Source organism: Lathyrus oleraceus, chromosome 4, assembly GCF_024323335.1.
Source record: "Lathyrus oleraceus cultivar Zhongwan6 chromosome 4, CAAS_Psat_ZW6_1.0, whole genome shotgun sequence".
Classification (NCBI taxonomy): Eukaryota; Viridiplantae; Streptophyta; class Magnoliopsida; order Fabales; family Fabaceae; genus Lathyrus; species Lathyrus oleraceus.
In genome coordinates this window covers 492671819-492699482 of record NC_066582.1, presented here as the reverse complement: position 1 = coordinate 492699482, position 27664 = coordinate 492671819, and the positions used below count along the sequence as shown (strand labels likewise).

The 27664-nt window shown below is 31.9% G+C and overlaps 4 protein-coding genes and 1 pseudogene across 5 annotated transcripts; 3 read left to right on the top strand and 2 right to left on the bottom strand.

Moving 5' to 3' along the window:
* The first annotated feature begins 130 nt into the window (after positions 1 to 130).
* Positions 131 to 22513, top strand: LOC127076628 (uncharacterized). Of its 2 annotated transcripts, none has more exons than XM_051018333.1 (5): positions 131 to 405; positions 492 to 541; positions 3294 to 3399; positions 3484 to 3542; positions 3826 to 4041. In XM_051018333.1, exons 1-5 carry the CDS (start codon positions 274 to 276, stop codon positions 3875 to 3877), a joined length of 399 nt encoding a protein of 132 aa, XP_050874290.1. In that variant the 5' UTR covers positions 131 to 273; the 3' UTR covers positions 3878 to 4041. The 2 variants fall into 2 exon arrangements, with proteins under 2 accessions (XP_050874290.1, XP_050874291.1); XM_051018334.1 differs by lacking the exons at positions 3294 to 3399; positions 3484 to 3542; positions 3826 to 4041 and adding exons at positions 21766 to 21871; positions 21956 to 22014; positions 22298 to 22513 and having other exon boundaries at positions 167 to 405.
* LOC127076627 (cytochrome b561 and DOMON domain-containing protein At2g04850) lies at positions 577 to 2438 on the top strand. The gene has a single exon (XM_051018332.1). It carries the CDS (start codon positions 1009 to 1011, stop codon positions 2212 to 2214), a length of 1206 nt encoding a protein of 401 aa, XP_050874289.1. The 5' UTR covers positions 577 to 1008; the 3' UTR covers positions 2215 to 2438.
* Positions 14046 to 15148, bottom strand: LOC127076631 (FT-interacting protein 7-like). The gene has a single exon (XM_051018335.1). It carries the CDS (start codon positions 15120 to 15122, stop codon positions 14250 to 14252), a length of 873 nt encoding a protein of 290 aa, XP_050874292.1. The 5' UTR covers positions 15123 to 15148; the 3' UTR covers positions 14046 to 14249.
* LOC127135048 (uncharacterized) lies at positions 15085 to 16221 on the top strand. The gene is made up of 7 exons (XM_051061865.1): positions 15085 to 15170; positions 15235 to 15305; positions 15376 to 15475; positions 15566 to 15636; positions 15728 to 15828; positions 15909 to 16009; positions 16096 to 16221. The coding sequence occupies exons 1-7, from the start codon at positions 15141 to 15143 to the stop codon at positions 16219 to 16221; spliced, it is 600 nt and encodes a 199-aa protein (XP_050917822.1). The 5' UTR covers positions 15085 to 15140.
* LOC127076629 (uncharacterized) lies at positions 17173 to 20098 on the bottom strand (annotated as a pseudogene).
* Positions 22514 to 27664: the final 5151 nt, after the last annotated feature.

Here is a 27664-nt window from a genome sequence, read left to right as displayed (position 1 = left end):
TAGTCCCATCACATCACACTTTTATTTTTTACTATGACAATATATTACCTTTAACCTCATTTATAAAAATATTTTTTACTATGAATTAAAATTATATTTAAAATAATACTAAGCATGAATATTTGCGATAAACTCGCGTTAAAGTGCATGAATTAGTTTTTTAAAAATGTTTTCGTGAATTTATGAACAAATATAACAATATATAACAAATCCAACTTTGTTTTCACACGGCAAAAATCAGGAGTTTGGATCAAACGCAAGAAGAACAACACAATGATAGTTGCAACGACAATTTCCTTTGGAAATCGAAATTCATTGTTGATATCTCTTCTTCTAATTTCATCTTCCCTTCACTTCTTCTGTATCTCTCCACTCCTTGCCAAATCTTCTCCTCACCCAATCTCTGTCTGTATCATAACAATTTTCTTTTTTTATTTCACTTTCCTTAACCCTTTTCGATTTTCATTTCTGGGTTCTTCAATTTTATGCAGGATGTTCAAGTTAGGAGCAACAAGCTTCAATGCTATGCTGATATTGACAGGTTTTCCCCGTTCTCCACTCTGTATATAAATCTTCCTAAATTACCTTTTTGGGATAGGAATCTGTTCAACTTTGAGGGGGTAAATTTGTAAAAAGAAATTTATATATCGTTACTCTCCGTCTTATTTATAAGAAAAAATATTTTTTAGATTCATTGAATAATTAATGTTTCATCGGATGCATTCATCATTAGAGACATGTTTTTAACCTTATACATAGTGAAAGTGTAGTTTTTTTGTGTCTGTGGTTGTGTCCACCACCAAACGCATAGAGTATTGTTTTATATGGCTTTCCTTCAAAGTTAAGCATAAACTAAATTTACTAATGTTTTCAAAATCTATAATGACATATTGCATTACATTACACTCTTCCTTTTGAAGACATCATCATTACATGACACAAATCGTTTACATAAAGCTTTAGCAAACCACATAAACCACCATCCATTAGTGCAATTCTTCCTCCACCATGTTTCTTGTTTTTGTCTTTCTCCTCCAATTGTGTTTCTTTCCTCACATTGGTTTTTCATCTCATTGCACCACAGAAACATCTAGTAAAAGTTTTCAAAAATGTATGAACCTTCCTACTCAACAAGCTTCTATAGCATGGACTTTCTACCCGCATAACTCCACTTTAGAAGTTGTTTTCTTTGGAACTTTCATTTCACCTTCTGGGTGGGTTGGATGGGGGATCAACCCCACTTCACCGGAGATGACGGGAACTCGTGCTTTAATAGCCTTTTCCGACCCAAACACAGGCCAAATAGTCTTGCTTCCTTACATTCTAGACCCGAATGTGAAGTTACAGAAATCTCCATTACTCTCTCGACCCTTGGACGTCGGTCTTGTCTCTTCCACGGCAGCCATGTATGGTGGCAAAATGGCCACCATACACAACGGTGCCGCCATCCAAATCTATGCCACGATCAAACTTGAATCAAACAGAACCAAAATCCACCTTGTTTGGAACCGAGGACTTTATGTTCAAGGCTACTCGCCTACCATTCATCCAACCACATCCACTGACCTCTCTTCCATTGCCACCTTTGATGTGTTGTCAGGTTCGTCCGCTCCTCAACACACAGACCTCACAATGCTTAGAGTAATTCACGGCACCATGAATGCCATTTCTTGGGGTATTCTCTTGCCGATGGGAGCCATAACTGCACGTTACTTTAGGCCCATTCAAGCACTAGGTCCTGCATGGTTCTATGCTCATGCAGGAATACAATTGTTTGCTGTCATTCTTGGAACTGTGGGATTCGCCATTGGCATTCGCCTTGGGCAATTGTCTCCGGGAGTGGAGTACAAGCTCCACAGGAAGCTTGGAATCGCCGTGTTTTGCCTTGGAGCTTTGCAGACTTTGGCATTGTTGTTTAGGCCAGACACTAGGAACAAGTTCAGGAAGTATTGGAAATCGTACCACCACTTTGTTGGGTACTCTTGTGTGGTGCTTGGGTTTGTGAATGTGTTTCAGGGATTCGAAGTGATGGGGGCCAGCAGGTCCTATGCCAAGTTGAGTTATTGTTTGGGACTTTCTACTCTGATTGGTGTTTCCATAGCTTTGGAGGTGAACTCTTGGGTGGTGTTCTGTAGAAAATCTAAGGAAGAGAAAATGAGGAGAGAGGGACTTATTGGAACTTCTGACAAAGGGAGCAGTGGCATCCACACTTGAGAGGAGAATACATACAGACATACTTTGTAGCTGAAAAATTGTGGAAGAGAATATATAATGTTGCTCCACTTTTTGTTAAGAGTAAATAGTTTCATTTTAGTGCTGAAAAATGTTGCTTGTGTTATTTTAGACCCCGAAGTTTCTTTTATAAGGTGAATTTGTTAGTGAGTGGAGAGTTTTGGGAACAAAGTTATATTTATGGAAATCTTTGGGAACCAACGCAAGTAATATCTTTGAGAGACCAAATTCTATATTTACTCTATTTGTTTATTAACTATTTACCATTATAGTTTAAAAAAAAAGCTTGGTTCCAGTTCCAAACAATGCTTATATAGACATGTGCACTTGAACGGGGTCTGGGTTCTTTGTTTTTTTATTGAAAATTTGGTTCGTTTGTTGAATGAGGAATATGTGTGATGTCTGGAAACCGTAGTTGATACAGAGTTACAGATTTGCTATTAACCTGTTTTCCATCATTATAATTCAGATATGTTCGCTTCTGATTCAGTGTTATATATCGTGATGTTGGCAGTTGCACACTTGCACTTGGTTTTCAATTTTTCCCGAGTCTGGTGTTCTTTTCTCCTCTTGAAAAATTAATTAGGTTGTGCAAAATATATGTTTGGTAATTTTTTGTGAAGTATACTATGTAGCACCGACACCTCTGAATAAATGCGTGTTTGGACACGTTTGATTACGTTCAATTTATTCATTTTTCCAAGTTACTACCAGTGTCGACGTGTCAGTGTCGGTGTTGTGTCTGGTGTTAGTGTCTCTCGGTGCTTCATAGGTAGCAAGTGGAGCTGAATGCTTTATATTAAAGTAAGGATATTCAAAAATATATTCTTGGAAATCCAATATAAACCAGTAGAGAGCGTTAGTATTGTTCTCTAGAACATTAAGCATTACGTAATAGAAAAACTAAAGCATCCATTTAGCATCAGAGACGTAGGCACAATTTGTCAAACTCCGTGATCAATGTTTTTTGATCTCGTGTGTGTTTATTTATCTGTTTTCTTTAGAGTTGGATTTGTTGTTCTAACAATTGGTATACACATTTGTAATCTTTTTGTGGATAGTGGGTTGTGGGGTTGGCCATGCAAATCATCGATGATAGCAAGGGAAAACTGTGCTCTGCGATGCCTCTCGCCATCTTGTTACGAGCTTATCTACGAGAGTGACCCGGTAATGCAATTTTTGCGTATCATATCCTTTTTAGTATGATTCAGATTGGAGATACTCAACTAGACCGCATTTTTTTCCTTGTAGCTTGAAGAAGGAGAAAAGGACTTCATTCGGAGCCAAGAGTACAAATACTGCATGCATAAGTATGTTACTGCAACTTGATACTCAGAATTTACAAATAGTGCATTTGTTCGTTTCATTTTAGAGTCCTCAATTTCTGCATAACCACGACAAAACTCTAGTAATGTTTTTTCTTTAGAATACACTTCTATTTGGTTACTTTGTATTTTAGCGAACTCGATTGACATGGCTAGATTTGTATCAGTGATTCTTTTCCGCGGTTGATTAGATTTACAATTGAGAAAGCAACATTTCGTGTGTAGATGATGCTTTTATTTCAAGTATATTTATGTGTTTACCTTGCAGGTTGTCCATGGGAGAGACCCTCGAGGGTGTTAAGGGTGCGTTTGGCCAATAATCAATGCAAAACTTGTGAATTGACGACGAGGTTTTGGTGAATATATATGCTCTAATTAATTTCATTTAGATTAAATTAAGGATAATCAATCATGTGTTCTTGGAAATACAGTAGAAACTACCTTCAAGACGGAAATGGTAATATACAAGTTGATTTGCTCCTTATACATTTCTTACTGTTAAGTTAGGTTAATGCACCAGTAAATATAACTCTCTCTCTCAGAGATGAGACTTGTTTTTTTTTTGTCCGAACCGAGTATCTCCTGTGCGCATCTGTCGGAAGACTAAGGGCCTGTTTGATATGGTTTTGGAAAACTGTTTTTTAGTTTTTAAAAATTAAAAATTATAAAATTTTAGTCTAATTTTATAAAACTATTTCTCAAAATTATTTTTTATTTGTGAGTTTTTAAAATTAAAAATCTAAAATAGGTTTTTAGAGGTTTTGATTTTTTGGTTTTAGTTTTGGAAATTAGGAAGAGGACAAAACAAGAAAAAATGATACTATATTCATCAATGGCAAATTTATAACGATATTCAACTTTAAAACAATTTTAAAAATTAGATTATCAAACATGTTTTTCCTCAAAACTTTTTTTTAAACTTAATTTCCAAAATAGTTTTTAAAAACTAAAAACTAAAACTCATTCAAACGGACCCTAATTTCTCGAGTTAGATAGAATCGCATGAGGGGCAAAGCTCTATCTGTTTTGCTTTTATCAGCTTTATTTTTCTAAAGTTAGATGGAAAGATGAGACATTTGTTGTGTTGTTTTGGTTCCACAAAGCTTGTGTTTATAAAAATTGTTTTTGCAGATAACAAAGTTGATGAAAGAAGATTTGAATTTTAACTATATTCATATTTAGTGAATGAGTCCTTCAAAATATACAATTTAAATATGAATACAAAATTAAATCATATTAAATTTGGTTTGATTTGAATGAGTCCTCCAAAATATACAATCTAAATAATATGTTTGCATTGATTCAATTTACAGTTGTAAAATTTCAATTCCTAAGATGTGTTCATATTTAAAAAAATATATTTATCTTAAAATACTTGTCATTTTTAGTTAGGACCGTAAGAGTTTAATAAAGATATAAGGTGGAAAATAATTTTACACTCTCATGAACTGAGAATATAATATTCTATTATATTATATAAATAATTAAAAAATTTAGTATGATTTAATGAAATACACAATGGTCATTGATTTTGATTGATAGTATAAAATTAATTTACAGTGTCCGGATATATCTTATTTTCCCTGAATCTAATTTTCATTTTTATTTTTAAAATGTATAGTTTAATTAATATTTTTAATTTATTATTTTCTCACTTATGTTAATATTAATTAGAATAGGATAATATTAGATTAGTGGTTACTCATTAATTACTTGTTAAATCCAATTTATATACATAAAATAAAAATATTTTTGCAATAAAAATTTTAATATAAATTTCATAACTACATTTTTTTAAAAAAATATATGAAATTATTCATGCAAATAAATAAAATAACAATCTTATATGAAGTTCCAACTTTTAAAAATAACAAGTTTCAAATATTTTTAAAAATAAAAATGTAATAGATTTATAAAATATTTTTGAAAATAAAAGTATAACACAATTATAAAATAAAGAACATAAATATTTTTGAAATGAGTCATTCATTTCGAGACACTTCTTTATTTCAAATGAATCATTCATTGTGCTTTTCTTAGTCAGGCCAACAAAACTTTATTCAAGTCTCATCTCTCTCATCCATCAAAAGACAAAGTTTTTTCTTTTTCATGTCTCAAAGCGATTATGGTTCTCTTCGATCATCATCTCTTTGATTTGTGGAAACAATAACCTGATTCATTTTTTATGCAAAACTCATATATTATTCATTGTTAAACCAGGTGAAAGCTCTCTAAATCTTTAATCTTTTTTGCTTTTCTATTTCGTTTTTGCTTTTGTAAACCCAATCATAATTTTCACCCATGTGTGTTCTACAGAAGAAAAAGAGACAATTATATCTCAACCTCTCGTCTTCCTTCTTCATTTTCTTTCGTTCCCATTTTCTCATTGAAATAAAATATTTGTAACAAAGGATTTTGGTTGATTAATTCATGCTGCTAACACGAAATATGAAAATCATACATATTTGTCAGAATCATACATTTGAAAGATGTTGCCAAACATAACTTCCTTTTTATAGTTCCAATGAACAAAAATTGATGAAATGAATACCATAATCCTTACATTATATAGCAAAGTGGAAATTGACTTATATATGAGTATTAGTCTGTAGGCCCAATTAATGAGTTTGAGTAATATGGTACTCATAAATTCACGTATATCATAATAGTTTTGTTTAACTCAACGTCAATAATTTTTGTCTCTTTTTGATTTGTTATTAGGCATTTTTTTAATATTGTTCTTAAAAAGGGTTTCATAAAGCTAATATATTGAAACCATAATCCCTAATATATTGTTATATAGGTACATATTTAAACTTGGGTCTACTCGTTTTGCACTGAACCAATGTAAACATGAAACTATGAAACTTGTAATATTCAATAAAAAATACCTTTGTTGATTATTATTATATTTGCTAATAATTAATTATGTTTTTTTAATAATAATGTACTTATATTTATTAATAATTAGTTATGGTTATGATATACTAAAAGTAAATTACAACACTCAATTTATATAATAATTATCACATCACAACTAATATATTTGTTTTTACATCTGTTATTTACAAATTCTTTGAAGAAATTGGCTAAAAATGCAAGGACGCTTAGAAAACGAATTCTTAAACATAAGAGATCGAAGACCGGTGATGAGGAAAATGTTATATGCACGTCTATCTGCATAAGTGTATCATCTTCGAGTAACGAGACACCATTGGCTAAAATTTATTGTAACATTCGAACTCCTTTAACTATGAATACTCCATTTCAAGATTACAACATTGTTTCAACAAGTTTGCATCCTCACGCGCAAGAAATAGCTACATGCATGCCTCAATCATCTTCGGTGCTTAATAAAAATACCAAAAAACGAACAACAATTAACACTAATATGGAGGCAGTTAATTTATCGAAATCATTTGATGATAATTTTTCAAATAGAGATCCAACTATGCCAATGGTCGATAATGTTATTCCATCAAGAGAAACTAGGGAACAAACCTCTGTCTATGAACATATGTTTTTGTCAATACTTTGGAGAAGAATTTATTTACAAGGGCAAGAAAAACCATTCTTCAGCAAAAAAAGATGAAAGAGATTGAAGCTTGGGAACCACGTAAGTACTACATGCACGTCTAACCAAGTCAACATATCATCTTCAAGTAAAAGGACACCATTGACTACCATTGATATTAACATTCCAACTCCTATGACTATGAACACTCCATTTCAAGGTACAAACATTGCTTCAACAAGCTATTTTCGTCCCCTCTAACAAAATTTCGCAATCATACCTCGTTGAAGTGTAATGATTAATACAATATCCAAAAAGTGAACAACAAGCCAACTTAACCGACTTGGAGTTAATTTCGAAGATTCTTCTGAGGATGACTTCGAAGGTATATATATATATATATATATATATATATATATATATATATATATATATATATATAATATATATATATATATATATATATATATATATATATAATATATATATATATATATATTATATATATTAATTGTATTGTATATAATTGTTATCGAACGTTGTTTAAAATAAGTTATAGTTCACAGTCTGATTCATCATTCGAGGGGGACGAATATTTTAATGCGGCAACTTATACTAATGTCGGTTCCTCTGATTCACGTTTGTTAACACATCATTCTGTTATATTAACTGTGCAATTACATGTTATACTACATGTAAGAATGTTTCCATTTTTTTTTTGTTAGGACCTTACTACGATGTAGGGGATCCAATATTACAATGTCAAAAATGTGGAGCAAATATGTGGTATCATGAAAGGAAGAGGAAGAACCGACATGCAGGAAATCTTAAGTTTTCTATGTGTTATGGTGATGGCAAGATACAACTTCCTTTGTTAAATCAACCACCCAAGGTTTTGCAAGATCTTATGTTTGGCAATGAAAATAATGAGTCAAAACAATTTCAACAACAAATTGAACGTAGAACATGATGTTTTCATTTACATCTCCGGAGCCAAAATGGATAATTGTTTTAACAATGATAAATGTCCACCTAATTTTAGTATCCAAGGTCAAACATGTTACATGATTGGTAGCATGTTACCAATGTTAGGTCACAGTCCAAAGTTTGCGCAACTGTATATATAAGATACAGAAAATGAAATACAAAATAAAATAAATGAAATCAGGTATGTATCACCAACATATGTATGATCAAAAATAATGAAATCCGTTTTTTCTATTTACTTACTTCCTTGTTGTGACTCAACGACATGGATCTGTAATAAGTATTATTTATCCAAGGTTTTTTGAAATGTAAGACCAAAAGTGGTGTCGACATTGAGATTGTAAGGAAATTGTCTGAGATGTTATATGAGTACAATGTCCATGCTCAATCATTCAAAATGGCTAGGGATATATTGAAATAAGGCAATGTTTGTGATTTAAAACTTCATCTAATTTCTTAGCGTAGTAAGAATGAAAGGATATACAACTAACCAACAGTTTCAGAAGTAGCAACATTGATTGTTGTGGATGTTGATACTGCGAAAAGAGAGACATTATAATGCAAAAGTAGTGCGGTGAACTTCAAATGATAAATGAGTATCATACAAGCTATTTAGGATATCGATATCCATTGTTTTTCCCGTATGGAAAAGATGGATATATACCTAATGTCAAACATCCGGATAACCCCTTCTGACATTCTTATTGATCCAGAATCCAGACAATCAGAACTTCATCATGAAGACGTTCCATGAGAGCAAGCAAAAAAGAGAAGTCGCCTAACAATCAGAGAATGGTTGGCATTTATAATACAATCCATACAAAATGAGTCACCTACGATCTTGAGATCAAGAAGACTGTTCCAACAGGTTTTGATCGATGGATTTACAATGATGGAGTCGGAAAGACTTAGGTGGCTTAGAAAAAACCAATTGAAACTAAAAGTTAGAAAGTATCACAATTTGATTGACTCAATTTCTAACGGTGACATGGAAGGATCAAGCTTAGGAAATAGGGTTGTATTGCCTTCTTCGTATGTTAGAAGTCAAAGATATATGATCAACTATATTTCGACGGGATGACAATATGCAACTATGTAGGATTTCCAGATCTTTTCATTACATTCACATGTAATCCAAATTGACCTGAGATTCAAAGGCTACTTGGCTCATGTCATTTAAAACAGCATGAGAGGCCATAAATTATTACCCGGGTTTTTAAAATAAAATTTGGTGAGTTGTTGTCTGATCCAACCAAAAAAGGTGTCATGGGCAAGGTTCTTACATGTAAGTACTATATCATTTTGAACAACAAATGTCTTACTATTTCGTATACATTTTTTCCAATTACGTAACTATCTTACTTGCTATATTGACATATTGGTCTTTTTTTTCTCAGATTTGTATACCATTTAATTTCAGAAAAAAGGTTTGCCTCATGCCCATATTATAATTTTTCTTCATCCATCATACAAGTATCCAACTCCAAGTGATATTGATGAGATAATCTCAGCCAAAATTCTCAATCATGAGTTCAATCCAGAGTTGTATAACTTGGTTAAATCCCATATGGTACATGGTCCATGTGAAAGTGGTAACCGATCTGTACCGTGTATGAAAGATGGAAGATGTTTAAAATACTTCCCAAAGGATTTTCAAACAGATACAATTATTGATCAAGAAGGGTATCTTGTTTGTAGAAGAAGAAACACTAGTCATTATGTTATGAAGAATGACATTCATCTTGATAATAGGCATGTTGTTTCATACAATCCCAAACTGTTGAAGAAGTTTCAAGCTCATATAAATATGGAGTAGTGCAATCAAAGTACATTCATCAAGTACTTATTCAAATACATTAACAAAGGATACGATAGAATAACTGTTGCCATTGTTTCCCATGGAGATGGAAATTCTATTGAAGTTCAGCATATTGATGAAATAAAACAATACATTGATTGTAGATATGTATCTCCAAGTGAATCGTCTTAGAGATTTTTTTTCATTTCCTATACATGAAAGGAAACCATTCATTGAAAGGTTATTCTTCTATTGTGAGGGCGAGCATTTTGTGTACTATACGGACATTGATCGTATTAATACTGTCCTGGATAAACCAAGTGTGACATTGATCGTATTATAAGAGATTATGTTCATAAGGGTGTTATTAACTTCAAATTTATAGATACAGACCATCAATGCGCAGATATCTTCACAAAAGCCTTCGCTGGAGATATATTTGTTTTTATTTTGAAAATTTTGAAAATGGAACTTTGTCCAGAATAAAACAAAATCCTTTCAATATATGTAGACTTTGGAGAGTCAAAATATGGCTCTGAGATACATTAACTCTGAACCAATTAGCCTTATGAAGTTATGAGGCTCTTTGGTCAGAAGGTCCAAAGTATGAATCCTTCTGGAATTTTCTGTCTCCTGGACTCTGAGTTCTTGATATTAATGGTGGTAATCAAGAATTTTTGAATGGCTCTAAAGTAAGACAAATGTTCCACGTTAAAGTCATCTGAATGTTTGATATGATCCATTGGGATAAGATTTCTTGGTTAAATGAAAAAACTCTCCATTCACATCCCCTTGTCAGATTGTGTGTGTTTTTCAAACATTTATTTCTTTTTTCAAAATAGTTTTACTACGCGTCTGTTCAAATGTATTGTTATTGGTATTTTTCAATACTCTATAATAATGTCTTATGATGAGCATGCCTTGTTGTGTGTCTTGTTATAAACGTTATTATTGCAGTCTTCATTGGTAATTGTTGAGCCTCTTTCATTTAGGTCTCTACCTACTCCCTCTTAGCATTTTTAATCTTCACCTCATTTTTCATATGTTAAAATCTCCTTCTAAAAGTTTTATCTTCCTTACAACTTTCTAAAATATCAATATATCTTTAGTCTGTGATTTGTATGTCCTTTTTCAATTGCTTTTGAAAATTTTATTGACATTAATGAATTCAAGAATCATGGTCTTTATCTTCTCAATGTTGTATGTTCCTAGAAGTGGGAGAATTACTTTAAAATTCTCAACGAATCCATCTATCATGTTCTCTTAAGAGAAGTTTTTATAGATGTGTCCCTCAAACAACTTAGACAGGATGCTTCATGAATTCAGTATAATGTTTTTGGAATTCCCATTACCTTAACTCATGCTCTGATAGATAACACACCCATATGCGAGGAGACTGGGGTCTATATGGACATGTACCCAAGAATAAGTTCATTCCTTGAATACATTCCAGACAAGATCCTTGCCACCAATAATATTGCTAGTGTTTCCTCCCTTCTTCCCAAGGAGAAAATTTGGCATCAACCATTAGTGTCAAACATTCAACCACGTGAAGATGCTCTGGAAACACTCACTTGTGATGACAAACATATTATCTTCTTCATCTTGTCTAGGATCAAGGATAACCTTCCTCTCAATATCTTCAAATTTTTGAAGAAATAGATTATTACCTCTCATGAGGGAATATCTTTTCTCATTCCTTTTGGAAGAGTTCTTTCTGAACTTTTTCATCAAGAAGGAATAATTGAGAAAGTGCAGGAAGTTAGCTTAAGTCAACTCTAGTGTTGGACTCTCTCTCCTCTAGTTTCTCCTTCCTTTTGTCTTTTATTCTTGTCCTCTTTTCTTTTACTTTCCTTTGTATTTTTTTATTATCAATGAAAGTTGTGTTTCTTTTCACTTGACTATGTTTTATTTTGCATTTACTTCTTGTTATACTATTTCGTTTATATTTTTTTATTGATGATAAAGGGGGAAAATGAATATGATTTTGATATATCTTGTAACCTAATAAACTCCAAACAATTCTAAAATCATGTTGAACTTCATACCTTTTTTAATCTCAACTTGGGGGAGCTTTCAAACCTCACTTTGAAGAAACTAAGAAAATTTTGATAAATATAAAACTCATTGGGAGCTTACAAACATATCTCTAATATTTTATAAATATGATTATCCAAGTAAAAATTATTCAATAAAATACATGAATTTTTCATCATCAAAAATGGGAAGATTGTTGGAAGAAATTTCGTTCTACAACTATCCTTGAGTTTTGATGATAACAAAGTGTAAGAATAATTTTGTACTCGAACTATTTTGCTAAAGTGTGCAGAAAATAGAAAACAAACTCTGACTCATAAGACATCCAGACTCTGAACCAAAGGATAAATTAAAAGCGTGTTTACAAGGAAGTCAAGCATCTGATTTGATAAGTGAACGTTTCTGAACATAAACTATCCAGATAGACTCAGATAAAGATTATTCCTACCAACTTCTGAAAGTGTTAAAACTCAAAACTCCAAAAACTCTGAAGTCTCACTAAGTTGTGAAGACAGATTCTGAATTCTACTCAAGTTTCATTAACTTGTATACGAAGCCTATGACTAAAAGATTAAATCCAAAGGTCAACGACTGATTGATGTGACAAATGTACAAAAGCAAATCTATTTTCTATGTAAAGTATTGTACTCTATACCAACAATGTTTCTCACGTCCCATCATCCTCACCAACTCTCTACTGCAAACGTCAATCTAATGTTGCAATATGATGTGACTTTCATACAACTATTACATTGAGGATATTCTAATTTCATCCTCCAATGAATCTATTTCTTCCTATATAAAGAGGTATTGGAAGATTGAAAAGTAACGAACTGATTTGCATAGCAAACACATATGCTCAACGAACATACGTGAAAGAGAAAAATAAAAGAAGTATTCCGCACACTCGTACACTTAGAACATCTTCCTTGAATATCTTTGTTAAGTGTAATATTTTATTTAAACTTGTGTATCTGTTTTTTGAAGCAACTTGTAAACATAAACCTTATTTATTTTAATATTTGGTTAATTTCCTTAAGAGACTAAGTGTAGTTAAAATTCTCAAGAATTCACAATTAGTCTTTGAGTTGTATTTCTTTGGAAGATTAGGATATAGTCAAAATTTCTCAAGAAATCTTATACTTTGTGTCTTTGGTTTTGTTATAAATAAAATAAATTTTTGGATTTTAAATGAATGATAAATAAAGATGATAATTATCATGAAGAATGAGAGGAGAGAAGAAAATGATAATCATCATGAATGGGAAGAGAGAAGAATATGAAGAAATGTAAGGAAAAAAAATATTCTTGATTCAATATAAGATTAAATAGACATATAAAATCTAACCCTGTGATATCTAGTGATTAATTTTTTTTTAATTTTAAATGAGGATGATAATGATCATGAAGAAGGAAAAGGGAAGAATATGAAGAAATGTAAAAAATAAAAGTTGAGAAGTCTTCATTCACCCTAACATTAAATTCACATGCAGGAAGATATTTCTTAGTATTAAATTTTAAAAATATTAGTTAAATTTAATATATACGGTGGATTTGACACTCAATAATATTGTTCAATCTTAGTGTTGTGTCGAGAAAAACATTGTGAGTCGAAAGTGTTGATAAACAAGTGAGAGGAAATTCCGTACTAATTAGAAAAATAGAGATTGAATATTTTATAAATGAAAGAATCCACACATAAGATTTTGAATGAGTATATCATGTGTCTCGCACAAAAGTGTGTCGTAAGAAAAAAGTCTCAATAAATATAAATGTTATCTCAAGTTAGACCCTCAAAATTGATGAACCAACAAAATGGAGACCTCTTCAAAAGGTTGTGATGCAGAATCATTTACAAAAGTCTCGTTGCTTAAAAATTGAGCAATGTTGTTGACATCTCTAAAGATGTTTGAATGACTTGTACTGAAAGAAGGAAAAACAGCAAAAACATTGGTTTGTTAGACATTCATTTGTTCAACATGAAAATTTATTTGAAAGGTTCCTTTCATTATCCTTCTCATTTCCTTACCAAAAACATGCAACTTTAACATCAAACTAATTCAGCTGAGTTTCTTACACCAGTCATCATCAAACTAGTTTCATTGTGCATGGTTCCTAATGGCATAAAACTAAATGCTACTATAGCAGAGGCTTGTAAGCATAAAACTGCACTAAAGCTTACCACAGCATGATACATACATCTCCACCAATTGTACTCAACACTAAAATACAACAAAGACATTATTAGATAAGATAGCTCCAAGGATTTTACAGTCACTGCCAAAAACTCAATGCTAGAATCACACACCGTCACTTTCAGCAGGTAAACTTCAGAACCAAGCACAACAGAAACCATTTACAGCATGCTATCGGTGAGGGCAGGTAACCTGCGGTAGAAGTTAACCGGTGCCGGTGGTACCTTACTCCGGAACATCGGGTGTCTCAAAAAGTAAAATCCACCTATAAGAATAGGAATCTGGAAGGGTGTCATATACAACACAACAGCAGATACAAGGCAAAAAGCCATGAACATGGAGCTGGCGCGAGGATCACGCCAGCTAACAAGTGCTTGGACTCTCTCTCCTTGAGTAGCTAAATCTCCAACAACACTCTGAACCCTTCCAGCCACACTTCTTAAGCGACCGTACCTCCATCGCACAATATCAGGGCTCTTTGTGGAAGGGAATGTATCAAATTCCTCATCAAGTTCATCTGTGGTCACTCCATCTGTGTAAGAGAGTTTGGAGTTCATGTGAGGAGGGTGTCTCGGGCGGAATCTCCAGTTCCACATGCCGATAACAAACACGTAGAGAAACATGGTTGGCATGATAAGTTCAGGGAAACACACAAGCATCGGAAAAAGAATGTGCACCAGCACCGTTGTCATAGGATGCTTCCAGGTGGAAACTTCCCCTAGCCATCGCCCTACAGAAAGAAATCCTGAAAACACCGACATCAGACGGTAGAAATTTGCTTTGCTGCGTCTCATGCTCCAGAGATGAGACTTTGTGTCAGACATGTACTCAACTACCTCCTTTCTAAGAGGTGGTTCCGCCCTACTAAGGCGAGCAGCAACAACATTTACAGCCTGCTGTCGCAGCATTTTCTGTTCCATAACGTTAAGCGGCCTTTTGTAGTGCATTTTTGGCAAGTGTGGCTTAAAATACATTTGCATCAAATCAAGCATTGAGTAACAAGAAAATCTAATAGCCAGGTTCAGTTCACCCATCTTTTTAACACCTGAAGGATGAAATTCTCAAGGAAAGCCAAAGGAAAGGTAATCTCTCAGATCAATTCTCAATTCATCATTCCCATCATCATTCTCTTTCCTTCTTTCTCAGATTGGAGTCATCGATCCTTTTGCTAAGCGTCACATAACATCTTCCCACGGTGTTCCTTTAGGTGGCGTTGGGTCAGTCTTCATTTGTCTTGTAATTATTTATCAACATACATTTCACTATCTCTTGTTTCTCTTCAAACAGTGCAGGAAGCATTGGAAGAAGTTTTAAAGGCGACTTTCAACGTTTGCAGCTCTTCCCTCTAGCGTGCCAAGACAAACCAGTCTTGGCAAATCAGTTTTCTGTATATCTATTTTTCACATCTACACATTCTGACATTCATAATTACTTTATTTTCTTTACTTCATACTCTTAATTATATTACTTTTTTTAGCTTTTCGTTTCACGTCCAAATGGTGAAAAACATTCAACCGTCCTATGCTCAGGGAAGCCCGATGTATTGAAGTGAGCCATTATAGATTGTCTTGTAATTTCCAGATTTAGAATTTCTATATTTCATTTTATGAAACAAATCTTATTCGTGAACTTCATTTAGAGAAAATCCAGCATCAGGGATTAAATCATGGGATTGGAATATGAATGGAGCAAGTTCTACGTATCACGCATTATACCCCAGGGCTTGGACAGTATATGAGGGTAAGCTAGGCTAATTGCCACACTTCCAAGTCCATTACGATATTTACAATAAGTTGAACATCTCTATTGTCCAAATGCAGAACCTGATCCAGCATTGAAAATAGTTTGTCGCCAGATTTCACCTGTTATACCCCATAACTACAAGGAGAGCAGCTTTCCTGTATCCGTTTTTACTTTTACGGTAGGCAAAGGTCACTTCATTAGAATCTAGGTTATAGTTTTATACATGTGAAGGTAATGATAATCAGTCAATTTTATTTCATACAGCTGAATAATTTAGGCAAAACAACAGCAGATGTCACCTTGCTTTTCACATGGGCTGTAAGTGAAATGTTTTTTGCTGGCTGTTTACTGTTACAGTATGTTGTTTTGAATACTTGTGCGTTTTGTTGAGGTATTGAGTGCAAAACAAAAGGAAAGCCAAAGGAAAGGTAATCTAGTAGAGGGTAAGAGTTTGGGTACACACGGCCGGTTTCAAGGGTTGAGATTCGGACCCGAACTTTACCAATCAGCAAATCCTTGTTATCTGGACCATTAACCTGACAATTGTCAAACACCCCCACAGTGAGAACTGTCGCTGGATCAAAAACTTCTCATGTGTACTGCTCATGGTATTTTGGGTCTAGACTATTATTGATTGTTCGAGTACGAACCCATTTTCGCCCATATTTTGCCACACAGTATGCATCTGATGTTCCTCTTCCATCCCTGGCTTTCATCGGGTGAAGTCCATCAACTTTTAGAATGCCGAGTTCTAAAACGCCGATTGGCTTCTTCCAGAGCTGCTTTGAGGTGGGTGTAAGATCACTGATATGATAAATTGACTCATCAAAAACATGGTACCCACCATCAAGATAGACACTAAGGTGAATCCTACTAGAAAATACATCATTTATCTTCCCCTGTTTCCCATTAATGAATCAGATAAAATAGATAGATAAAAAAAATGTAATTTGGCCTTGAAAAAATAATAGAAAGAAAATACATTTTTTTTAATGAGAAGTTATTTGCAGGATCAATTTGAAAGATTGTAGAAGCTATTATTTCAAGGTTTCGAGTAAATTCAATTCTAAAGACAAATTAATTTCATTTTTAAAAATCCAAACAACTTTGCAGTATGTTCAAGTCACGTTTTAGTTTAGGAAACATGTGTTTATGGACTTCAAGGCACAACCCAAAGGCTTAGTTGATGATACCATATGATTGATGCACTGGATAATCATTTATTGTAACATGTGAATGATGTATGATTGTTATGTTATGTAAATGGCAGAAACAGCAACCAAAGAGCTTGAAAATAAATGTCGGTTCTTGGCTGATTAGAAAATCACAACCACAAGAACATACACAAAAAATCAGTTTCAAATACATTAAGTTTCCCCAGGAATAACACAACAAAAAATCTGTCATTCGGATCAAATAAATGAAATTAAAGGTGTTTGCCGAAACAACTACTAGTATTTGATTAAAAACAGTATAACCAACAATGAATTCAAGATAAGGAAGAGTATAATTTATTTGTTGCGTTTTGCAGCACGCCTTCCCTGGCCCTTCTTGGGTGGCCCTTTACCTCGACGCTTCAACATTTCAAGCTTTGATAAACGTCTACATATAACAAAATAACAAATGTATCAATATTCTTGAATGGGTGGAAAGGAATGTAAGATAAGCTGTAAAAGATATGTCAAATATTCTGAACTTAACCAATAGTATATATCCTTCACAAACTTTGGCAGCACAATTTCTAGGCTGATGTTAACAGAACGCACTTGATGCAATATGGTCAAATTCATTGGGAAACCATATCCATACTTCATCAAATTTGAATATAGAATCAGTTTTCACAAGACAAAAAAAGTAGTCTTACAAATTGATAATATGAATGAAACACATCTACAAAATGGAACCAAAGTTCATATATAAAACTTTACTCTCACCCACCCAAAAAAATAAACTATAAATAGAATATCCATGTATGAGGTAGAGTCAGTTGTTAGATATACATACTAAGAATGACAATGTAGAGTACAAGCTGGGTGAGTAAAGTTTGAGGGTAACAATTACAAAAAAAAATACTTTACTATTTTCAAAGGGTGTGACTGAGGTAGGTTTATTTTAAACAGACCAGAGGGAGTATATTATATAGATATTATAGATAATATATATATATATATATATAATAGATATTAATTATAGATATATATATATATTAATATATATATAAATATATATATATATATAATATATATCGTATATATATATAATATAGATATATATAATATATATATATATATATATATATATAGATATATATATATATAATAGTATATATAATAGATATATAATAAGATATAATTATATATATATATTATATAGATATAATAGATATATATATATATATAATATATATATATTATATAGATATATATATAATATATAATATGATATATTATATAGATATTAATATATATAATATTATATATATATATATATATATATAGATAAATATATATATATATATATATAGAGATATATATATCTATATATATATATATTATATATATATAATATATATATATATATTATATAGATATATATATATAATAGATATATATATATATAATATATTATATATAGATATATATCTATATATATATATATATATATAGATATATTAATATATATATATATATATATTATATATATATATATTATATATAATTATTATATATATATATATATATATATATATCTATTATATATATATATATATATATATATATATATATATATATCTATATATATATATATATCCCCTTCGGCTCATCTTCCCCAAGAAACTCATCTTTCTCTATTTCACACTCAGCTTCGTTCCTTCCTCATCTACCAAACAATTAACACCTAGCTAGCTAACACCCTTCCTACATTTCTTCACTTCACTAACTTACCCATCTTCACCCACACTTCACATTTCGCAGACCCGATTGACGAATCAGCAGCTCATTCGTTCTTCACTAGAGTTAGATTCAAGGCCTTAGATGCGATAGAAAAAGATCAGTACTTCAATTATTGTTAAGATCAATTCATCTTCACAAAATGGAAGAGGCAACTAAAAGGCTATGTGTTGAATGAAAGGAGCTAGCAAAACAGGCCAGCAACCATTTGGTTTCATCTTCTTCATCCCATAAAACCAATTAATTCTTTATTAAGAATAACTTCGGCCACTACAAGAAAGCACACACCGATCTCAACTTTCAGCCTAATGTGATGGATATGAATTGTCGAGGATTGATGACTTGTTTAAATTTGTGGGGTGCAGAAAAACCTTGATGAGGGGACTTTCGGTGAAGGATATAGGAAATAGTAGTTTCAGTTCATTACATATCTTATATAGTTACCCTTTAAAATCCCATTCTACCCCGTTACCATTACAATGGGTTCTGTTCATTACTGCATAACTCAATTTGAATTATCAAACCCCTTCACTAACCCAATTAATAGAAAAGTGACTTTATGACACTATTCCATCAGTTTATAGAAATAGGGTAACCCCACTAAGAAAAAAAAACAAAAAACTACACCATAGAGTCATAAACACAAACACATAGCGGGCAAATCCAAGATTTTTTTTTCATTACAATAGACTTTTATTACCTGCGTAATGAATTATCAAACCCCATCACCCACCCTATCAAAAAGAACTGAATTTTACAACACTACTCAATCCATTAATAAAATAAAACAAACCTAACATAAACAAACTCCAAAACAAAAGAATACTATTTCACAGAGGCATAAACACAAACACATAGCGGGCAATCATTAATATAAAGAGAAAGAGCAATTACTCTTGTTGTTGACGAGCCATAACAAGAGGGTCATCTTTGTTGATATCATGAGGGTACCATTGAGCGACTTTTCACCAAAATTTTCATGCGGAGAACTTTGTGAGCAGATTTCTTGCCGGTTGGGTTCAATTGATGACCGAATATCGTTGCTCGTGCAGAAGACACTCCTTCACCGATTGCCAGAGTTAACATCTTCTTCAAACCGCCGTTAGCCATCGTCGTTCCCACTCTCTGTATGCGTTTTGCGACTGAGAAGTGAAAGTGAGTATGTTTTGGTAATGGTTATTGAATTCAATCTTTTATGTAATTATAATTTAACCCCTGTACTTATTCACTTTTTAATTGTGGCACACTCAACTTTTTTAATTAACTTTTTCGACCTGTTTGTGACCTTTTTAAAAATAAAGATTTTTCTTTTAAAATTTCTTTGTTACAAAAAAAAATTGTTTTGATATAAAATACTTTGAAATAGAGTAGAAGTCATTTGAAATAGGGCCTGTTTAAATTAGTTTTCAAAAATTATATTTTAGTTTTTAAAAATTGAAAAAAGTGAAAATTTGTTTGGATCTACTATTGTTTGCTGTCATTCTTGGAACTGTGGGATTCGCCATTGGCATTCGCCTTGGGCAATTGTCTCCGGGAGTGGAGTACAAGCTCCACAGGAAGCTTGGAATCGCCGTGTTTTGCCTTGGAGCTTTGCAGACTTTGGCATTGTTGTTTAGGCCAGACACTAGGAACAAGTTCAGGAAGTATTGGAAATCGTACCACCACTTTGTTGGGTACTCTTGTGTGGTGCTTGGGTTTGTGAATGTGTTTCAGGGATTCGAAGTGATGGGGGCCAGCAGGTCCTATGCCAAGTTGAGTTATTGTTTGGGACTTTCTACTCTGATTGGTGTTTCCATAGCTTTGGAGGTGAACTCTTGGGTGGTGTTCTGTAGAAAATCTAAGGAAGAGAAAATGAGGAGAGAGGGACTTATTGGAACTTCTGACAAAGGGAGCAGTGGCATCCACACTTGAGAGGAGAATACATACAGACATACTTTGTAGCTGAAAAATTGTGGAAGAGAATATATAATGTTGCTCCACTTTTTGTTAAGAGTAAATAGTTTCATTTTAGTGCTGAAAAATGTTGCTTGTGTTATTTTAGACCCCGAAGTTTTTTTATAAGGTGAATTGTTAGTGAGTGGAGAGTTTTGGGAACAAAGTTATATTTATGGAAATCTTTGGGAACCAACGCAAGTAATATCTTTGAGAGACCAAATTCTATATTTACTCTATTTGTTTATTAACTATTTACCATTATAGTTTAAAAAAAAAGCTTGGTTCCAGTTCCAAAACATGCTTATATAGACATGTGCACTTGAACGGGGTCTGGGTTCTTTGTTTTTTATTGAAAATTTGGTTCGTTTGTTGAATGAGGAATATGTGTGATGTCTGGAAACCGTAGTTGATACAGAGTTACAGATTTGCTATTAACCTGTTTTCCATCATTATAATTCAGATATGTTCGCTTCTGATTCAGTGTTATATATCGTGATGTTGGCAGTTGCACACTTGCACTTGGTTTTCAATTTTTCCCGAGTCTGGTGTTCTTTTCTCCTCTTGAAAAATTAATTAGGTTGTGCAAAATATATGTTGGTAATTTTTGTGAAGTATACTATGTAGCACCGACACCTCTGAATAAATGCGTGTTTGGACACGTTTGATTACGTTCAATTTATTCATTTTTCCAAGTTACTACCAGTGTCGACGTGTCAGTGTCGGTGTTGTGTCTGGTGTTAGTGTCTCTCGGTGCTTCATAGGTAGCAAGTGGAGCTGAATGCTTTATATTAAAGTAAGGATATTCAAAAATATATTCTTGGAAATCCAATATAAACCAGTAGAGAGCGTTAGTATTGTTCTCTAGAACATTAAGCATTACGTAATAGAAAAACTAAAGCATCCATTTAGCATCAGAGACGTAGGCACATTTGTCAAACTCCGTGATCAATGTTTTTGATCTCGTGTGTGTTTATTTATCTGTTTTCTTTAGAGTTGGATTTGTTGTTCTAACAATTGGTATACACATTTGTAATCTTTTTGTGGATAGTGGGTTGTGGGGTTGGCCATGCAAATCATCGATGATAGCAAGGGAAAACTGTGCTCTGCGATGCCTCTCGCCATCTTGTTACGAGCTTATCTACGAGAGTGACCCGGTAATGCAATTTTTGCGTATCATATCCTTTTTAGTATGATTCAGATTGGAGATACTCAACTAGACCGCATTTTTTTCCTTGTAGCTTGAAGAAGGAGAAAAGGACTTCATTCGGAGCCAAGAGTACAAATACTGCATGCATAAGTATGTTACTGCAACTTGATACTCAGAATTTACAAATAGTGCATTTGTTCGTTTCATTTTAGAGTCCTCAATTTCTGCATAACCACGACAAAACTCTAGTAATGTTTTTTCTTTAGAATACACTTCTATTTGGTTACTTTGTATTTTAGCGAACTCGATTGACATGGCTAGATTTGTATCAGTGATTCTTTTCCGCGGTTGATTAGATTTACAATTGAGAAAGCAACATTTCGTGTGTAGATGATGCTTTTATTTCAAGTATATTTATGTGTTTACCTTGCAGGTTGTCCATGGGAGAGACCCTCGAGGGTGTTAAGGGTGCGTTTGGCCAATAATCAATGCAAAACTTGTGAATTGACGACGAGGTTTTGGTGAATATATATGCTCTAATTAATTTCATTTAGATTAAATTAAGGATAATCAATCATGTGTTCTTGGAAATACAGTAGAAACTACCTTCAAGACGGAAATGGTAATATACAAGTTGATTTGCTCCTTATACATTTCTTACTGTTAAGTTAGGTTAATGCACCAGTAAATATAACTCTCTCTCTCAGAGATGAGACTTGTTTTTTTTTTGTCCGAACCGAGTATCTCCTGTGCGCATCTGTCGGAAGACTAAGGGCCTGTTTGATATGGTTTTGGAAAACTGTTTTTTAGTTTTTAAAAATTAAAAATTATAAAATTTTAGTCTAATTTTATAAAACTATTTCTCAAAATTATTTTTTATTTGTGAGTTTTTAAAATTAAAAATCTAAAATAGGTTTTTAGAGGTTTTGATTTTTTGGTTTTTAGTTTTGGAAATTAGGAAGAGGACAAAACAAGAAAAAATGATACTATATTCATCAATGGCAAATTTATAACGATATTCAACTTTAAAACAATTTTTAAAAATTAGATTATCAAACATGTTTTTTCCTCAAAACTTTTTTTTAAAACTTAATTTCCAAAATAGTTTTTAAAAACTAAAAACTAAAACTCATTCAAACGGACCCTAATTTCTCGAGTTAGATAGAATCGCATGAGGGGCAAAGCTCTATCTGTTTTGCTTTTATCAGCTTTATTTTTCTAAAGTTAGATGGAAAGATGAGACATTTGTTGTGTTGTTTTGGTTCCACAAAGCTTGTGTTTATAAAAATTGTTTTTGCAGATAACAAAGTTGATGAAAGAAGATTTGAATTTTAACTATATTCATATTTAGTGAATGAGTCCTTCAAAATATACAATTTAAATATGAATACAAAATTAAATCATATTAAATTTGGTTTGATTTGAATGAGTCCTCCAAAATATACAATCTAAATAATATGTTTGCATTGATTCAATTTACAGTTGTAAAATTTCAATTCCTAAGATGTGTTCATATTTAAAAAATATATTTATCTTAAAATACTTGTCATTTTTAGTTAGGACCGTAAGAGTTTAATAAAGATATAAGGTGGAAAAAATATTTTACACTCTCATGAACTGAGAATATAATATTCTATTATATTATATAAATAATTAAAAAATTTAGTATGATTTAATGAAATACACAATGGTCATTGATTTTGATTGATAGTATAAAATTAATTTACAGTGTCCGGATATATCTTATTTTCCCTGAATCTAATTTTCATTTTCATTTTTAAAATGTATAGTTTAATTAATATTTTTAATTTATTATTTTCTCACTTATGTTAATATTAATTAGAATAGGATAATATTAGATTAGTGGTTACTCATTAATTACTTGTTAAATCCAATTTATATACATAAAATAAAAATATTTTTGCAATAAAAATTTAATATAAATTTCATAACTACATTTTTTTAAAAAAAAATATATGAAATTATTCATGCAAATAAATAAATAACAATCTTATATGAAGTTCCAACTTTAAAAATAACAAGTTTCAAATATTTTTAAAAATAAAAATGTAATAGATTTATAAAATATTTTTGAAAATAAAAGTATAACACAATTATAAAATAAAGAACATAAATATTTTTGAAATGAGTCATTCATTTCGAGACACTTCTTTATTTCAAATGAATCATTCATTGTGCTTTTCTTAGTCAGGCCAACAAAACTTTATTCAAGTCTCATCTCTCTCATCCATCAAAAGACAAAGTTTTTTCTTTTTCATGTCTCAAAGCGATTATGGTTCTCTTCGATCATCATCTCTTTGATTTGTGGAAACAATAACCTGATTCATTTTTTATGCAAAACTCATATATTATTCATTGTTAAACCAGGTGAAAGCTCTCTAAATCTTTAATCTTTTTTGCTTTTCTATTTCGTTTTTACTTTTGTAAACCCAATCATAATTTTCACCCATGTGTGTTCTACAGAAGAAAAAGAGACAATTATATCTCAACCTCTCGTCTTCCTTCTTCATTTTCTTTCGTTCCCATTTTCTCATTGAAATAAAATATTTGTAACAAAGGATTTTGGTTGATTAATTCATGCTGCTAACACGAAATATGAAAATCATACATATTTGTCAGAATCATACATTTGAAAGATGTTGCCAAACATAACTTCCTTTTTATAGTTCCAATGAACAAAAATTGATGAAATGAATACCATAATCCTTACATTATATAGCAAAGTGGAAATTGACTTATATATGAATATTAGTCTGTAGGCCCAATTAATGAGTTTGAGTAATATGGTACTCATAAATTCGCGTATATCATAATAGTTTTGTTTAACTCAAAGTCAATAATTTTTGTCTCTTTTTGATTTGTTATTAGGCATTTTTTTAATATTGTTCTTAAAAAGGGTTTCATAAAGCTAATATATTGAAACCATAATCCCTAATATATTGTTATATAGGTACATATTTAAACTTGGGTCTACTCGTTTTGCACTGAACCAATGTAAACATGAAACTATGAAACTTGTAATATTCAATAAAAAATACCTTTGTTGATTATTATTATATTTGCTAATAATTAATTATGTTTTTTTAATAATAATGTACTTATATTTATTAATAATTAGTTATGGTTATGATATACTAAAAGTAAATTACAACACTCAATTTATATAATAATTATCACATCACAACTAATATATTTGTTTTTACATCTGTTATTTACAAATTCTTTGAAGAAATTGGCTAAAAATGCAAGGACGCTTAGAAAACGAATTCTTAAACATAAGAGATCGAAGACCGGTGATGAGGAAAATGTTATATGCACGTCTATCTGCATAAGTGTATCATCTTCGAGTAACGAGACACCATTGGCTAAAATTTATTGTAACATTCGAACTCCTTTAACTATGAATACTCCATTTCAAGATTACAACATGTTTCAACAAGTTTTCATCCTCACGCGCAAGAAATAGCTACATGCATGCCTCAATCATCTTCGGTGCTTAATAAAAATACCAAAAAACGAACAACAATTAACACTAATATGGAGGCAGTTAATTTATCAAAATCATTTGATGATAATTTTTCAAATAGAGATCCAACTATGCCAATGGTCGATAATGTTATTCCGTCAAGAGAAACTAGGGAACAAACCTCTGTCTATGAACATATGTTTTTGTCAATACTTTGGAGAAGAATTTATTTACAAGGGCAAGAAAAACCATTCTTCAGCAAAAAAGATGAAAGAGATTGAAGCTTGGGAACCACGTAAGTACTACATGCACGTCTAACCAAGTCAACATATCATCTTCAAGTAAAAGGACACCATTGACTACCATTGATATTAACATTCCAACTCCTATGACTATGAACACTCCATTTCAAGGTACAAACATTGCTTCAACAAGCTATTTTCGTCCCCTCTAACAAAATTTCGCAATCATACCTCGTTGAAGTGTAATGATTAATACAATATCCAAAAAGTGAACAACAAGCCAACTTAACCGACTTGGAGTTAATTTCGAAGATTCTTCTGAGGATGACTTCGAAGGTATATATATATATATATATATATATATTATATATATATATATATATATATATATATATATATATATATATATATATATATAATTGTATTGTATATAATTGTTATCGAACGTTGTTTAAAATAAGTTATAGTTCACAGTCTGATTCATCATTCGAGGGGGACGAATATTTTAATGCGGCAACTTATACTAATGTCGGTTCCTCTGATTCACGTTTGTTAACACATCATTCTGTTATATTAACTGTGCAATTACATGTTATACTACATGTAAGAATGTTTCCATTTTTTTTTTGTTAGGACCTTACTACGATGTAGGGGATCCAATATTACAATGTCAAAAATGTGGAGCAAATATGTGGTATCATGAAAGGAAGAGGAAGAACCGACATGCAGGAAATCTTAAGTTTTCTATGTGTTATGGTGATGGCAAGATACAACTTCCTTTGTTAAATCAACCACCCAAGGTTTTGCAAGATCTTATGTTTGGCAATGAAAATAATGAGTCAAAACAATTTCAACAACAAATTTGAACGTAGAACATGATGTTTTCATTTACATCTCCCGGAGCCAAAATGGATAATTGTTTTAACAATGATAAATGTCCACCTAATTTTAGTATCCAAGGTCAAACATGTTACATGATTGGTAGCATGTTACCAATGTTAGGTCACAGTCCAAAGTTTGCGCAACTGTATATATAAGATACAGAAAATGAAATACAAAATAAAATAAATGAAATCAGGTATGTATCACCAACATATGTATGATCAAAAATAATGAAATCCGTTTTTTCTATTTACTTACTTCCTTGTTGTGACTCAACGACATGGATCTGTAATAAGTATTATTTATCCAAGGTTTTTTGAAATGTAGGACCAAAAGTGGTGTCGACATTGAGATTGTAAGGAAATTGTCTGAGATGTTATATGAGTACAATGTCCATGCTCAATCATTCAAAATGGCTAGGGATATATTGAAATAAGGCAATGTTTGTGATTTAAAACTTCATCTAATTTCTTAGCGTAGTAAGAATGAAAGGATATACAACTAACCAACAGTTTCAGAAGTAGCAACATTGATTGTTGTGGATGTTGATACTGCGAAAAGAGAGACATTATAATGCAAAAGTAGTGTGGTGAACTTCAAATGATAAATGAGTATCATACAAGCTATTTAGGATATCGATATCCATTGTTTTTCCCGTATGGAAAAGATGGATATATACCTAATGTCAAACATCTGGATAACCCCTTCTGACATTCTTATTGGTCCAGAATCCAGACAATCAGAACTTCATCATGAAGACGTTCCATGAGAGCAAGCAAAAAAGAGAAGTCGCCTAACAATCAGAGAATGGTTGGCATTTATAATACAATCCATACAAAATGAGTCACCTACGATCTTGAGATCAAGAAGACTGTTCCAACAGGTTTTGATCGATGGATTTACAATGATGGAGTCGGAAAGACTTAGGTGGCTTAGAAAAAACCAATTGAAACTAAAAGTTAGAAAGTATCACAATTTGATTGACTCAATTTCTAACGGTGACATGGAAGGATCAAGCTTAGGAAATAGGGTTGTATTGCCTTCTTCGTATGTTAGAAGTCAAAGATATATGATCAACTATATTTCGACGGGATGACAATATGCAACTATGTAGGATTTCCAGATCTTTTCATTACATTCACATGTAATCCAAATTGACCTGAGATTCAAAGGCTACTTGGCTCATGTC

What these genes read in the sequence shown, in the direction of transcription:
- LOC127135048 (XM_051061865.1), top strand. Translation starts at nt 15,141, where the DNA reads ATGAAATTCTCAAGGAAAGCCAAAGGAAAG. An exon ending in CAAGGAAAGCCAAAGGAAAG is followed by an intron (nt 15,171 to 15,234) that starts GTAATCTCTCAG and finishes CTTCTTTCTCAG; the next exon opens with ATTGGAGTCATCGATCCTTT. An exon ending in TCTTGGCAAATCAGTTTTCT is followed by an intron (nt 15,476 to 15,565) that starts GTATATCTATTT and finishes TACTTTTTTTAG; the next exon opens with CTTTTCGTTTCACGTCCAAA.
- LOC127076627 (XM_051018332.1), top strand. Translation starts at nt 1,009, where the DNA reads ATGTTTCTTGTTTTTGTCTTTCTCCTCCAATTGTGTTTCTTTCCTCAC.
- LOC127076628 (XM_051018334.1), top strand. Translation starts at nt 274, where the DNA reads ATGATAGTTGCAACGACAATTTCCTTTGGAAATCGAAATTCATTGTTG. An exon ending in CTTCTCCTCACCCAATCTCT is followed by an intron (nt 406 to 491) that starts GTCTGTATCATA and finishes AATTTTATGCAG; the next exon opens with GATGTTCAAGTTAGGAGCAA. An exon ending in TTATCTACGAGAGTGACCCG is followed by an intron (nt 21,872 to 21,955) that starts GTAATGCAATTT and finishes TTTTCCTTGTAG; the next exon opens with CTTGAAGAAGGAGAAAAGGA.
- LOC127076631 (XM_051018335.1), bottom strand. Translation starts at nt 15,122, where the DNA reads ATGGGTGAACTGAACCTGGCTATTAGATTTTCTTGTTACTCAATGCTT.